The 14,393-nt window shown below is 51.3% G+C and overlaps 1 protein-coding gene across 1 annotated transcript in view; it reads right to left on the reverse strand.

The window, feature by feature from the left end:
* DYSF (dysferlin) overlaps positions 1–14,393 on the reverse strand; it is a 275,139-nt gene that overhangs the window by 84,825 nt on the left and 175,921 nt on the right. Inside the window, exons 36-41 of the mRNA XM_034772554.1 lie at positions 12,931–12,957; positions 11,244–11,285; positions 7,840–7,941; positions 7,111–7,272; positions 5,754–5,919; positions 4,218–4,291 (exon numbers count right to left, since the gene is read on the reverse strand). Of these exons, the coding sequence (XP_034628445.1) occupies positions 4,218–4,291; positions 5,754–5,919; positions 7,111–7,272; positions 7,840–7,941; positions 11,244–11,285; positions 12,931–12,957 (573 nt within the window). The remainder of the gene's footprint in view (positions 1–4,217; positions 4,292–5,753; positions 5,920–7,110; positions 7,273–7,839; positions 7,942–11,243; positions 11,286–12,930; positions 12,958–14,393) is intronic.

Raw genomic sequence — 14,393 nt, forward strand, 5'->3', positions numbered from 1 at the left:
CAGCTGTTTCGCGTGGCTGGGAGGGAGGAGGGGGAATGTGGGACGCTCAGGAGAGGGGGTGGAGTTGGGGCTGGGACTTTGGGGAAGGGGCGGAATTGGGGCGGGGCCGGGGCCCCATGGAGTGTCCTCTTTTTTAAAACCTTAAATATGGTAACCCTACCCAGGATCAAACAGTCTCCTGGCACCTTAGAGAAGTTCTGATTCAGATCCTGGTTTGAAGATGAACTTCATGCTTCGGTTCCATCGAAAGTTTGCGCTCCAATACGTCTGTTAGTCTATAAGGTGCCACAGGACTCTTTGTAGCTTTTTACAGATCAGACTAACACGGCTACCCCTCTGATATAAAAACTGGTGGCACGCTGGTCATGAATATATGTATGTGATGTACGGCTGGATGGTGTGTAAAGAGTTATGTTATGTGCTGGAAATATGTTCCTACAATATGTTTGGGGAGCAGTCTTGATAAAGAAGCCTGCCTTACACAAAGGAATGTGTATTTACCTGTCTGGGTCAAGCTTTGTAAGCCATGAACAATGGCGATACATTTACATATAAGGTAAACAAAGCAATCGAGGTAACAGAAGGCAGCGAAAACAGCTTAGTGAGCATACAGGGGGACAGAGTCTGCACCCCATGACCTCTTCCTGGCTCTCGAGGCCAAGACAATGGACTCCAGGGGAGCCAAAAGATATTCTAGTTATCTAGACCCTAGGGGACAGCCCCCTCTGATTCTGGGAATGTTGGATCTCTTACCAAGAAAGGCTGGAGATGCGGTTAGCTTGATGGGAGTGAGCAAGCTGGTTTGGCAAAGCCACAGCTTGCTAGGATCAAGTTTTGGGCACTAGAAAACATGCTGTTTTTGTTTGTTTGTAACCATACCCATTTCTTTTTCTCTTGCCTAGTGTCACTTAAAACACTGTTCTTTTTTAATACGGCGTTTTTCTTAGTTTTACTGTAACCCATGCCGTACTGTTATATTGACATAAAGACTGAGTCCACAGCTCAGCCAACAGGCAGGTGTGGGTACTGGCTCTTTGGAGACAGCAAAACTGAATTATTTCCATGAGCGTCCAGTGAGAGGGACTGGACGCAATAGAGACACGTCTCTGGGGAACTCAGGAACTGGGGCTCCCTGACTGTTACTTGCCAGGCTAGGTGAAGATGGGCAGAGTCTCGAGGAGTTTGCTGGTGAAGCCCAGATTGGGGTGGCAGGGAGTGGACACACAGTCTAGCCCCCAGCAAAGCTCACCCTTGCTGACACAGTGGCTTACGGCTCTGGGTTTCCTGAACAGCAGAGCATCACGGTATCCTATTACTAAACTTTCAGTCTTTTCCAAGACATGTTCCAGTGCCTTCCCTGGTACATTGAGAAACATTATCATAAATAATTCAAATGAATCCCCAAATGGCAAACAGAGAACCGAGTACATTTTTATCGCATGATCCTTTGGGTCGTCCCCGCCCCCTTTGATTATGAGTGTTCACTTAGACCAAACGTTTTCAAATCTGGGCGTCAAGTTCATCTGGTAGCTCCATATTTAGCTTGATTTTCACAGGTTCTCAGCCCCTGCCACACTCAGTGGTTGTGAGTGCCCAGTACTTTTGAGACGCCAAACCATTTTTATTTAGGTCTCTAACCGTGGATTTAGGAGCCTAACCTTAGGGCAGCCGCATTTCAAAATGTTACCCTTATTCTCTAGCTTTGCAAATTTCAGCCCTTTGCAATGGGCTTCCTTGCCAGGGGTGTGGATTAGCAGGGATGAGCCGTAGGCAAGGAGTCTAGTTTTATGCCGACAACTTTTACTGCTGCACTTTGACCCAAACTTTCAAGCCACCTAGTCAAAGGCCCTGGTGTGCAGAGATGCTGTGGATCGAGCACACATGACACGCACTGGTGGGTAGGTTGCACTAAGATGCCACATTAGCGGCAGGGGAAGCAGCGTAATGCACACATAGAGAGGGTGGTGAATTAGGATTGAGATGGAACTGAAGCGTTAAGTTCATCTTCAAACCAGGATCTGAATCAGAACTTCCCCAAAGTTCCAGGAGACTGTTTGATCCCGGGGTGCTGGTGTGGACCCATTTCCAGGGAGGATCCTATAAGTTAGGGGGAGGAGACCTACTGGATTGCAGAGTCCCCAGGGGCATTACAGGAGGAGGTGACTGATACCCAGCCGAGGTGAGGAACAAGTGGCAGGAACAGAAGAAATGGGAGACCCTGCTTTCCACAGCAACGGAACACAAGGGATGATGAGAAACAGAAGAGAGATACTGTAAAAAAGCAGTATTGTTTCCAAGGAACAAGGGCTTTCCATTCCCAGGATTCTGTGCAGCATCAGGGGCTCTTTAAAGTAGGCAGTGAGGAATCTGCGGGATTGGCAAAGCGGGCGCTTAGCACACCAGAGGGGGGAAAGCAGGAGCCGATTAAAATGCTCCACTGACCTTCCTGGAACCCCTCATCTTAGGGTTTCTTAGCAATCGAGTTCACATGCAACCCTGTGCCTCAAACACACAGGCTTAACCATTTGCACATGTTCGACAGCAGCTAAGAAGGCCAAATGGTTACGGAGCTGGGAAGCCTCACGTTCGGGAGCTGAGCTCATAAATGGTGCCCTCTGGAGACCACAGCCTTCTCGACCGCATGTGCATGGATGGAATGCCAGCGAGCAGCGCCAGACTGGCAGCTCGGGAAGGGGAAACAGCAACATGTTCTTCCTTCGGCACCTCCACTAGAGCGAGTCAAATCCCCCGATCTCTGTAATCCCAGAAAATGCCACAGCCTGTCACTACCCGCACAGAACTGGGTTTTCTGAAAACTCTGCCCTTTCAGATAACAGCCAGAGACAGAGGGTTGGTCCCCGCAGATCTGGCAATCAGCAGCCGCTGCTGCTATAAACACTGCACCTCTGCTTCCAGCTCCACTGATAGAGCAAAGCCAATAAAAACTGAAAAGGGCTGGAGTTGTCCTTTGTTCCCACTGGACGGAAATCCACCACCCGTTTCTTTTAGGTGCCATGACCGCTCTGCTGTTTCCCACCGGCGGGAGCAGTCAGAGTCTGGGGGCCAGAGCGTGGGTGCAGGCACAGCAGAAAGAAGGAGTCTGAGCGAAGGACCACCACAAAATTCTAGGCTGGGCCCTAAAGGCGCCCAGACGGACTAGCCAGGAAAAGAGAGAGGCTCTGTGCACTGGCATAGGACTCAGGAGACCTGGGTCCAGCTCCCAGCTCTACCCTGGCCTCCCTATGTGACCTTGGGCCACTCCGTTTCTCAGATCCCCCATCTGTAAAGTGACAAGCATCTGTCTCATCTACTCAGAATGTAAACTCTTCGGGGCAGGGTGTGTCACTTGCTAGGTGTATGTACAGCACGCAGGTCTTAGGAGCCGGGGTCTTAGGAGCCACCCTCTAGGGGCTATTGGAATACACATGATAATAGGCTGCTGTAGATCTTTATTCTAGAGCAACCACCAACTGCTAACCAAGGGGACCTGTGTGAGAGGCAAAGGGATAATTCAGTATAGGGACAGGCTCAGCAAGGAAGCGACCTGCTGCTGTGGCAGCCAGGCCGGAGCAGAAGGGCCCAGACCATCAGTGAAGGATAACCAAGCTCAAGAATCGGCTGCCCCTTTAAGCGAACAGACACACGTGAGTGCTCAGCTGCAGTGTTTAAGCCTGGATCCTGACCTGGCCCTGGCGTTCTGGGCTAGTGTCGGGAAACTCCGCTTCTGCCCTAGCTCCACTCAGCACTGCCCCTCAGAAGAAGCTGGAAGCCTTCTTAACTGGCCAGCTGGCTCCCTATTGGTCAGTGTCTCCTCCTGGCCCCTGTAGACCTGCAAATGACTAAGTTTCACTGGTAGCCCAGCCTGAGTGGGTTTTCCTTAAGCAGGGAGGTGCCAGGGCACTGATGCCTCCAGCAGAGGAAGCCTGATCGACCCCACCACCCCTGTCTTGTGTTCAAATGGAGGGAAGGAGGAGGAGGCTGGGATCCTTTGTCCTGCTGTGGGGGACCAAACACCTGTCCCTACTCAGAGATGTTGGAAGCTGTGAAAGGAAAGGTCGTTTATCAGGTGCAATGTGCCCTGTTGCAGAGTCGGGACAGTTCACAATACGTCGCAAAGCCCTGCCCCCTGCCCCAAACCCAAACAACCCCAGCTGTATTCCGCTGCCAAAGAGATGGAAAAGCCTATTTTCTTTCTACCGTTATCACTCCTTCCCTACCTGGACAGGAATCAGAGGCTCCTTGTCGTCAATATCAATGAGGACGTCGTCTCTGGGGGTGAGGCTCACCTCATCTGCAAAGAGAAGAAGGGTGGAACTAACTAGGAAATTGATGCTTCACAGAACACAGAGCCCAGCAGCTTGAGAATCGACATTCTAACTTTATTATCCACTGAGATTGTGTCCATCTGATTCTTTAATGTTTTAATCTACCACCCTGTCCCTGAGCAATTTCAGAATTTTTTTAGAATGGCCATACTGGGTCAGACCAAAGGTCCATCCAGCCCATTTACCGACAGTGAGTGGCCAATGCCAGGTGCCCCAGAGGAAGTGAACCTAACAGGCAATGATCAAGTGATCTCTCTCCTGTCATCCATCTCCACCCTCTGGCAAACAGAGGCTAGGGACACCATTCCTTACCCATCCTAGCTAATAGACATTAATGAACTTAACCTCCACGAATTTACCTAGTTCTCTTTTAAACCCTGTTATAGTCCTGTTATATTGATATACATTTATACACACATTGCCACTGTTTATGTAGGACCCACAGTATGCTGTGCTTTGCTACTGCGCAAGCATCAATGGGAGTACCGCTAAAAGCATCTCACAAAACCAACAGCCCAATCGGCACTAACTGGCTCCCTCTGAGGACAATCCCAAAATGATTCACCAAACAGTGAGACTTGAGAACCTGTGGAACTCATTGCCACTAGGGTATCATTGAAGCCAAGAGCTCAGCAGGATTCAAAAACGGGATTCAGCATTTTTACAGGAATAATGAGCGCATCCACAGCTACATTAGTGCAAATAATAGAGAGATAAACCCTGATGGTCCAGAGCATAAATCAACCTCTAACTAATAGGGGTCAGGAATAAATTTCCCCTAGGGGCAGGTTATTCTGTAACTGTCCACTAAGGGGTTTCTCACATCTTCCTCTGAAATAGCTGGGACTGGCCACTGTCGTAGACAGGATACTGGAACAGATGGACCTTGGAGTCTGATCCAATCTGGCAATTGCCCTGTTCCTAAGTATTATTGCTCCCAACGTACTGATGGAAAATGTAAATCTGTGGCTTGCCAACCACGCACAATGGATCTATCGAGGATACTTATCTGGCCTCCGTCACCTGAGCGCCTCTCAGTGTTTAATGTATTTATCCTCACAACGCCCTGCGAGGAAGGGAAGTGCTATCATCCCGCTGTTGCAGATGAGGAACCGAGGCACAGAGAGGCATCTCCTCAGTGGACTGATCAGGATTTCTCACTGCCCTTCCCTCTGGCTCTATCTGGCCTCAGATAGACTGAGTCTCCTCCTACGCTGTTCCTGATGAGACCCACCTGCTCTGACTACCAAGGTGAGTCAGGCCTGCACTGTCCAAAGCCCGGCGGGCTGTCACGGGAGAACAGGGGCACAGAGTTCCAGGCTCAGCGTCCTGTGCTCTGTCCACTCAACCACAGTGTCTCCTGCTTCCCTCAGTGGCTGAAGCAGGGAAGGGAGAAGGACAAGGGAGCGAGCCTCTCCCCTCCCGTACCTGGCTGTTCCTCGGGGGTGTCGGTTTCCTCTCTGTACGGGTCGCAGTAGAACTCCTCGAGGGACCGGATGGTACACTGGCCCACCACGGGCTTTCGGCCAAACTGCCTGTTGTCGATGACTTTGATGATGACAGGAGGGCAGTACAGAGCTTCCTTGGGTAGGCGCTGCAATGAGGGAAGCACACTGAGCACTGCGTGGCCGGGGAGAGGGGCAAAGGGCAGCTTCCCTGCGTCTGGCAGACAGACTGGAGCTAAAGCCGGGCGGCTTTATGCTCTCCTCAAGCTCCTCCCACAAACCCAAGCCCCGCCCACAGTCCCAGAAGGGCTGGGTGTTTCTGCTAATGGGCGCAGCAGATAACCAACAATGTGGTGGTTCAGGCTGTCCTGGTTAGACACCCGAGTTAACAGTGTTGAGCTGGGCGGAGGCTGTTCACAGCCCTCTGAGCCGCTGGGGCAAATGTTGCCTTTAATTATTCCCGGTGCAACACCACCAAAGGGGGGTGTACGTCAGGGCAAAGCGTCACCCATCGTTTCTCTCGGCAGACAGAGGCAGGCGGGTCACACTGGGAAAACAGGCTAGCAAGACTCTCAGTCTCTCAGAAAAAGCCCCATTCAGCAGGGGTCTGAGCACCTCCTGAAAGACACAGAGGGCCCTCAGCCCGCCACGTAGGGACCCAGTCCTGCTCCCGTTCAACCCAATGGGCTAAACCCCCACAGAGCAGGCCCTGAGAGTCATGTCAGAGCTCCTCACTAGGGGTATTCCGGCACCAGACTCCCCTGGATTTCAGTTGGGAGGAGGCACCGGAATACCTCTGAAGGTCTGATTCTTATCAGAACCCACAGCCTCACGTCACTGCACTTTAACCCATGTGCACTGCAATCAACGGGCACTTCCTGGGGCAAAGGGCCCATGGAACATGGTTAGGATCCACGGTTCCTTGCCTGACATTCAGCAAAGCTATTCCAGCTGCTTATAGGCTGAGTAACTTTGGGGCGGAATATGAGTTTACTGCGGCGCTGCAATTCAGAATCACAGACTGGGGTGATAGGTCATTAGATCCTCTTGCTGGTAAACGACAGCAAACCCCCAATCTCCCACTTCTAGGAGCAAGCGTGAGCCTAAGCAATCAAGGACGGGAAAACAGATCCGCCCCCATCTTGGCTGAGCGTGCTGTAGTCTGCCCCGGGAAGAGGGTGGCCTCATTCCCACTGCGAACGGCTCCAACGTCCAGAGCTAAAAGGCGGGACGCCTGGAAAGCCGACACGCCGGTTAACCCAGCAGAGTGCTGCCGGGCAGCGGGGGCAGCTGCAGCTCTGCGAGCCGGGTGGCCGGCGTGCAGGGGGGGGAGCCCTCACCACTTCCATGAAGAGCACGCAGATGTCGAAGTTGGGGTTCTTCCTGACGTTCTTGATGACGCAGGACTGAACCATCTGGCCTCCGCACTCCACCTGGAGGCTGGGGGAGGTGATGCTGGCCAGCTGATAGCTCTTCAGGTTCCTCAGCCCCCAGGCCAAGATCTGCAGGGTGACGAGACGAGAGGAGATGAGGAAGGACTCCGGGATGAGGGGAGGCGGTGACAGCAGATGACAGATAAGAACCTTGTCTACACTGCATTTTTTGCACTGATATAGATGCGCCAGGAAACCCCCCACCCCCAAGGATCTGATTCTCCTCTCTCTCCAGCTGGGGAGAGGAGAGTCTAATTCTGAAGGGCTGCCCTGACCACACGGCGAACGGTCCCCTTTAAGGGTAGCTGTGGCCAAGGGCCAGTTTGCCCTGTTGTAAGGGTTTAAGCCTCTTTTGAGGCCAGGCATTCTGGGACTCCTCGTTCTCTCAAAAGGATCACCTGGCTAAGCTGAAGCAGGAGGTCCTGCTGGGAAATAGGGTCAGGTGGCAGTCATGTGACACGACTACATGATCAAAGGGAAGCCCGTGGGTCAGTTGAGGCCGTGCTCAGAGGGGGAGGAAGGCTTTAAGACTAGGCCCCCTCTCCAGGGAGAACCACTCTTCAGCAGCAGCCCCCCCATCGTAAGGGTCTGTGATGCACAGTTGTGCCGTTCAGATTCGATCTACAAACCGCTCACCTCGATGGCGGTGCGCTGGAGCACCGGTTTGATCCCTTGCGGGACCATGTAAATGTTGGGCTCCCGCTGGGGCGGAGGGTAGGGCAGGTCCGAGTCTGCAGACTGCAAGGGGATATTGAAGGAGAACGTCAGCTCAGGTTGTTACAGCCGCCACAGATCACGCGCCTCCTATCGCTGCCCTTCCCCCCGGCGCCCACCACAGATTCCAGAGTCCGCTAGCTCCTAGTCAGAGAGAAGGGCTGATGGGGAGAAATGTCACATGCAAACCACTTCTTTCCGCCTGCCCCAGCGTCTGGAGCAAACAATAACCTACTGTTACATGTTGGTTTTGTTCCCTAGGTCTTTAAAGGGATCGCTTGCCCACCACTGAAATGCAGTCACTTCTGCAGGAGACAACGGAAGCCATTCTATGCTGCCCAATAGTCTAGGAGAAGAAATGAAGACTCGGGGATCCACTGGAACTGCAGTGGGTGGCGGATTGAGATAGGTCAACGGTTCTCATCCAGAAGGGGAATTGGCGGAGCAGCCATATCAAATAGATCAATTGGCAGTATCACCTGGTGGCTGACACGCTGAAGGCCACAAGGCAATACACAGGTAAAACAGTTAGTGTAAAAGACACACAGAGAGATGCTGCTTCATGATGACAATATATCAAGGGGACAGGTGAGAGGTTAAAGTTCCTCTCGCAGAGAGATCCGGGGAGGAGAGCTCTAGTTTCAAGGCTGCTCTCTGCAGACCAGCTGTCCACCTTTACCTTCATGGGTGGAGTTCTGCTTCCTCCTGACCTTGGTCTCTGAGTTCAGAGTCACCAAAAATGGGAATGAAAGCAAAATCTCTAAAAACGCGCCCCTCAACCAGTTGGAACTAATTTAGAAGGCCGTCATTCTTTCCAGGCTTCAATGTTATTGCATTAAATTAAGCGGATATATATATTTCAAGTATAGGATTGGGTCAGATTTATATTTATATATTTAAAAGCACTACATAGACATTTTTCTTGGTGGCATATTGGATAGATTGTACACTGAGCTGTGATTTTCATTCGCAACTGCTGGTGGCTGCCAAATCAAAGCAGCTGGTTCGCGGAAGACTTTGCTCATTCCCTTCTGGGGCAGGCAGGATGGTGGGAGCATCTGGCTTTCAACACAGGGCAGATAGTAAATATCTCCCCACCCACCCCTGTCCCTGAGTGTCTTGGGCTTGCCCAGTCACACTGCACACACACAAACCTGGAGACACGCAATCATTTCACGGGCAAAGATCAAGGTCTGGTCCTGAGAAGTACGGAGCACCCTCAACTTTTGAATGGGAGCCGGTGGGTGCTCAGCTCCTCTGGAAATCAAGGCACTTATTTAGGTGCCTGACTTTAGGGTCCCAAGGTTTCACTATGAGCATTCTACAAGTGCAGAAGGTGTAATGTACCCATAGTCATCAGTGGGGATAGAACCCAGGAACTTCAGTACCTGGCACTCTGGCCTCCACCATTTCCAGAGAATCTTCGTTAGCTGTCACTAGTAGTAGGGCTCTTATCCTCGTTGGAACAGTCACTAAGGGGCAGCACGGTAACATGCACCCCAATTCACCTAAGTACATGCTTAACGTTAAGCACGTGCTTAAGTCCATCCCTGTTTAGCTAAGCACATGCTTAATTTTAAGCAGGTGCTTAAGTTGCATCGATTTCAATTGGATTTAAAGATATACTCGCATGCTTTGCTGAACCGGGATGGCCTAAAGCACCTGCTTGGAGCTAAGCATATCTAGAAATGCTCTGCTGAGTCAGACCCTTCCCCCATTATGTATTAGTCGTCCCCCACTTTGAGACAGTTGTACGGGTAAACCTGAGCAACAGAATAGTTAGTGGCTACAGCTCCTCTGAAATTCTGATCATTAGCGACTTGTCCAGGCTGAATGACAGAGCTGGGAATGGAACCCAGGAGTCCGGATGCCTCGCATCCAATACAGCACTCTCCCGCCCTGAACCTGAGAGGAGAGAAGAAGCCATAAGTGGAAGATTGTGCCAGGGCCAGCCTCACAACACAAGGAAAAATAATCGAAAGACCCTAGAAGAGTAAAACTAAGAGGAAAGTGTTTCCTGCTTATCTGAAAGTAGAGCTGAGGAGCCCGAAAGCAAGCCAGCTACCTGGAACCAGGCAAACTGGGTGAGTTTATTGAGTTTTCAGATTTTGGACTCAAAATCTGACAGCAAAATGAGGGGAGAGGAAACAAAACCATGAATTAAAGAATAACTGGCTAAGCCCACTGGCAAAGTGGTAGCGCTGGAGTGTGGCAGAGCCGTGCCTGAAATGTCAGTAGGTGACTGGTGCTAGCCAAATCCCTAAAAATCCAACAATCCCATCTGGTGAGAACAGTTTTCCCGTCCAGCACTGTTTGCAGGGGTGCTCCATCTGCTGAATCTACAAGCCCTTTGACCTGTAACCTCTGTCAGGAGCAGGTGGAGAGAAAAGATGAGTGAGCAGGTCATGGGTGGGGATGCGGTGAAAGGGGTTACAGAGCCATGGGCAGGGCACAAGCAGTCACCAAACAGAGCTTCCCCTCTGTTCCATCCATCGGAAGAAACAGGTGTGAAAAGCATCGAGGCAGGGTTTGCTGACAGGACAGGCTGGGGCCGTTTTAATGCAGGAGATTGCAGGGACCTGACGTTTCCATTGGAACATGCAGCAAAACCCTATGCGGGAGGAGACGTCTTGGGAAGCAGATGCAGATCGGGCCCGACAGAGACAAGACAATTTACTTCCTTCCCGTCAACTCTCCCTTGGCACACAATTGGCCCAGGTTATTTCACTGCAGCTGTAATCAAGTTACACCGCCGGGGCATCTGGCCCACCAGTTCCAGTGGGGCTATAACCAAGTTACACCGCCGGGGAGTCTGGCCCATTGACACCAATGGAGCTACACCAATTTACACCCGGTGGGGATCTGGCCCCAGTGACTCCAGTGGAGCTACACCAATTTACACCGGGTGGGAATCTGGCCCATTGACTTTGCTGGAGTAACTCTGATTTGCCGTTGCTGGTGATCTGACCCACAACTCCAATGGCACAATGCCAGGTTGCACCCGTTTGGCTCCAGCGTTGTGGTTCAGCTCCATCATTAACACCATGGGCCTGGCTCTCCCGTAGCCACTGGGTGGCCATTGACACCGGCCACATGGGCGAGAAAACTCCCCAGAGGAAGGGCCGTTGAGAATTCAGCACAGACATGAGTGCTGCCATTGGGGGTTTCACACGGCGGCTCGGCTGGCTGGTCTGGGCAGGTCAGACAGTCTCTCCATTGGGGAAGGAGCTGGTTTCCACACTGGGAAGCTCTGTTGGGACTTTGCTTAGTCCCCAGCCACGTGCAGAGAGGAACGGGAGGGTCAAGGGTTGGAGACTGAATGGTACCCATTGCAGGAGCCCTTCGTAGAAGAAGGCAGGTGTGCCCAGCTGTGGAGCGCCAATCCCAGAAATGGCCGTGGGGGAGGAAGGGGGAGAAAAAGCAAAGAGATGGTTACATTTCCCTGGCAGAGTTCAGTTCAGCGCCTGCAAAGCACGAGGGTAAGTCCCTCTCCTCCAGAGAGGAAGCACCGAGCCCAGGGGTATTTGGCGCTTGGGAAAAGAGCTGGATTGAAAATGAAGCTGGTCAAAACTCTTCCATTGGAAAATGCTGATTAGACAGAAGTGAAACATTTTGCAACAATGGGTCGACTGTTGAAATTTTCGATGGAAGCCTGGCCCTGGGCTTTTCACTTCTCCTGCAGCCCTCCTGATCAGCTGCCAGGCTCCCAAAGTGGCCAACTTCCCAGCTCCCAGACTACCTGCCCAGTGGGCAGGCTGCCTGGTTCCTGGGCTCCCTGAGCAGCCAGGTCTCCAGCTCCCTGGGCTACCAGTTTCCCTGGCTGGCTGGCTCCCTCGGTGGCCAGCTCCCCAAGTGACCAGCTGCCCACCAGTGCTTTCAAAACAGAACCTTGTGGAATTTCTATTCCAGCTGTTTGGGGTTTTTGTCCTGGATTTGGGATGAAAACTTAAAACTTTCCACAAGATGGAAGTTCTGTTTCCAAACAGTGCCCCAACCTACCCTTGGGGGAGGGGGGAAAGGGGGAAAAGGGAATCTCCACGCCCCACTCGGCTCTTTGGCCTGTCGGCTGAGGCTGTTGAAAAAGGGAACCAAAAGTAATGATGTGGACTGTGCTGTTTCATCCCTGGTGCAAGCAGGTGCAGCTGTTCAGCCCAGCAGAATTGCACATGCTTGCATTGCGACTGACTATGCATGAAAATACAACCCACCCTAGTGTGGGGTAACCAGGAGGGTCAGCTACAGAAAGCGAACCCAGGACCTAGGGATCCAAGAGCAGGAACCTTGATTGACTAAGCGACAGGACCAGGTCTGTGAATTGAGGCACATCTAACTCTAACTCCTCTTGCCACTAGCGATGGGCCCAAACCGATCTAAAGATCACCCACACTTTGGGGAAAGTCCTGGCCCAGGCCTGAACTCTGCAGTTAGCTCCCTAGCTCTATAACGGGCCAGAACCAAATCACCAGACCCAGGGACGCTCACGTTTTGGGACAGTTCCGATTTGGGACCAAACCGTGTGTCTGGCCTTTGATCACTGCAGCGAGTCTAAGGCAGCCCAACGGACCCAAACACTCCACATCTTGGGGATTGTCGATCTAAACGTCACAGCTTGAACTGCTCTCCGGCTACCACCATCTTGCAACTTCCCAAACCCCTCACGCCCGTCAGCACCTCACTAAGGGACCGAATTCACCCCAGGGCAGGTGCCCAGCACAAAGCCCAGGCATCACTTAGGACCCACTTAATCCTTAAGGGTGCAGAGACGTCATGCCAGTCCTCTGCAACGGAGTGAATTTCACCCTCCTTGCCTTGCTGTTAGAAACTTTCCCAGATCAGGCACGAAATCCACGTCCCTATCCTTCCTCTGGTGCCTAAGGGAAGTAAGAAGCTAATACTATTCATTGGGCTCACCCATCAAAACGATCACTTGCCCGCGCTGGGCAGAATTGCTATAAAATCATAACTACATATATGGGGAAGAGACAAACAGCTTTGCAGACACGGTAAGCTCACCTCATCCAGACTGGCGGACAGCTCGCTCTGGAGGAGGAAGAGAGAAAGGACATTAAAATATCATTATGCACGCTCTGCACCGCAGGAAACATCCTGCCGTCGTTTGGAAATAAGCCCCTTTATGAAAGTAATGCTGATGCTATGGCTCAGGGCAATACAGGCAACGATGCATCTGAGAGTCAGTCGCTCGTACAGCAAGCTGCCTAGCGGAATGCATGTGTAACAGGGTGGCTTGGTTTTAAGGGCTGGAGGGCCTGGGCCAGCCAACCCTGATTACAAAGGAGCCACGCCTGGGTCGGATCGGGGCTTCCTTATAAAGAGCAGCAGGACAGCACGGGCTCTGGCTGCCCGGGAGAGGAAGTCAAGCGCTCCAGCCAGAAAAGGCTGCGACTGGCTGCTTTGGGTGGAGCGGATCCAGACAGAGCTAGGGCTGTGTGTGTGGCAGAAGCACCAGCACTGACTGTGATCCTTCGTGTTAGGGTTAGGGACTTTGATTTGCACCCTGAGGATTGCGTGAGCCATTTCTGTTATTAAACCAGCCCGAGGTGGGGGTGCTCTGAGCCAGAAGAGAGACTGTGGAGTTCCTATAGAGTACACAAAGGGAGGCTAACAGAGGCAGGGTGGCTCTCTCACCCCTAGCTCAGTCCCTCTCTTCCTTTAGGTAGGGAGTCCCCAGGCCCCAGCGCTTGGCAAGCTGCCCTGTTGCACAGGGCCACTGCAGCTGTGGGATTCCTAGAGGGGGAAGGAGGCCATGGACGGGTCTCAGAGCTGAAGAGAGAGGTGACCCCATACATGTAGAGCACTGCTATCATTCGCTGATATTTCATCTGCTCATAATAGAGCTGATCAAAACCAATGTCATTTGAATCTTTGTCCAGTGAAAACTTGCCTTTTTTCACAACTCAAAACTTTTGTGAAAAGTTTTCATTTCCCTGAACTAGTTCATTTTCTCCTCAAAAATGAAAATCTCCGCATTTCAAAAATGTAACTTTTTTCTATTTGTCCCTTTCTCCCACTTTTCCCCTTATTTCTTTTCACCTCTGAGCGCTATAAAATGAATATCTAGGGTTTGAGGGTTTTCTGTAGGGCTGTCAATCACAGTTAATTCACACAATTAACTCAAAAAAATTAATCGCAATTAATCACACTGTTAAACAATAGAATACCAATTGAAATTTATTTCATATTTTTGGATGTTTTTCTACATTTTCAAATATATTGATTTCTTTTACAACGCAGAATATAAAGTGTGCAGTGCTCACTTTATATTATTTTTATTACAAATATTTGCACTGTAAAAATGATAAAGAAAAGAAATAGTATTTTTCAAGTTTCAGAGTAGCAGCCGTGTTAGTCTGTATCCGCTAAAAGAACAGGAGTACTTGTGGCACCTTAGAGACTAACCAATTTATTAGAGCATAAGCTTTCGTGGACTACAGCCCACTTCTTCGGATGCATATAGC

This window comes from Trachemys scripta, chromosome 5 (genome assembly GCF_013100865.1).
Source record: "Trachemys scripta elegans isolate TJP31775 chromosome 5, CAS_Tse_1.0, whole genome shotgun sequence".
In the NCBI taxonomy this organism is placed as follows: Eukaryota; Metazoa; Chordata; order Testudines; family Emydidae; genus Trachemys; species Trachemys scripta.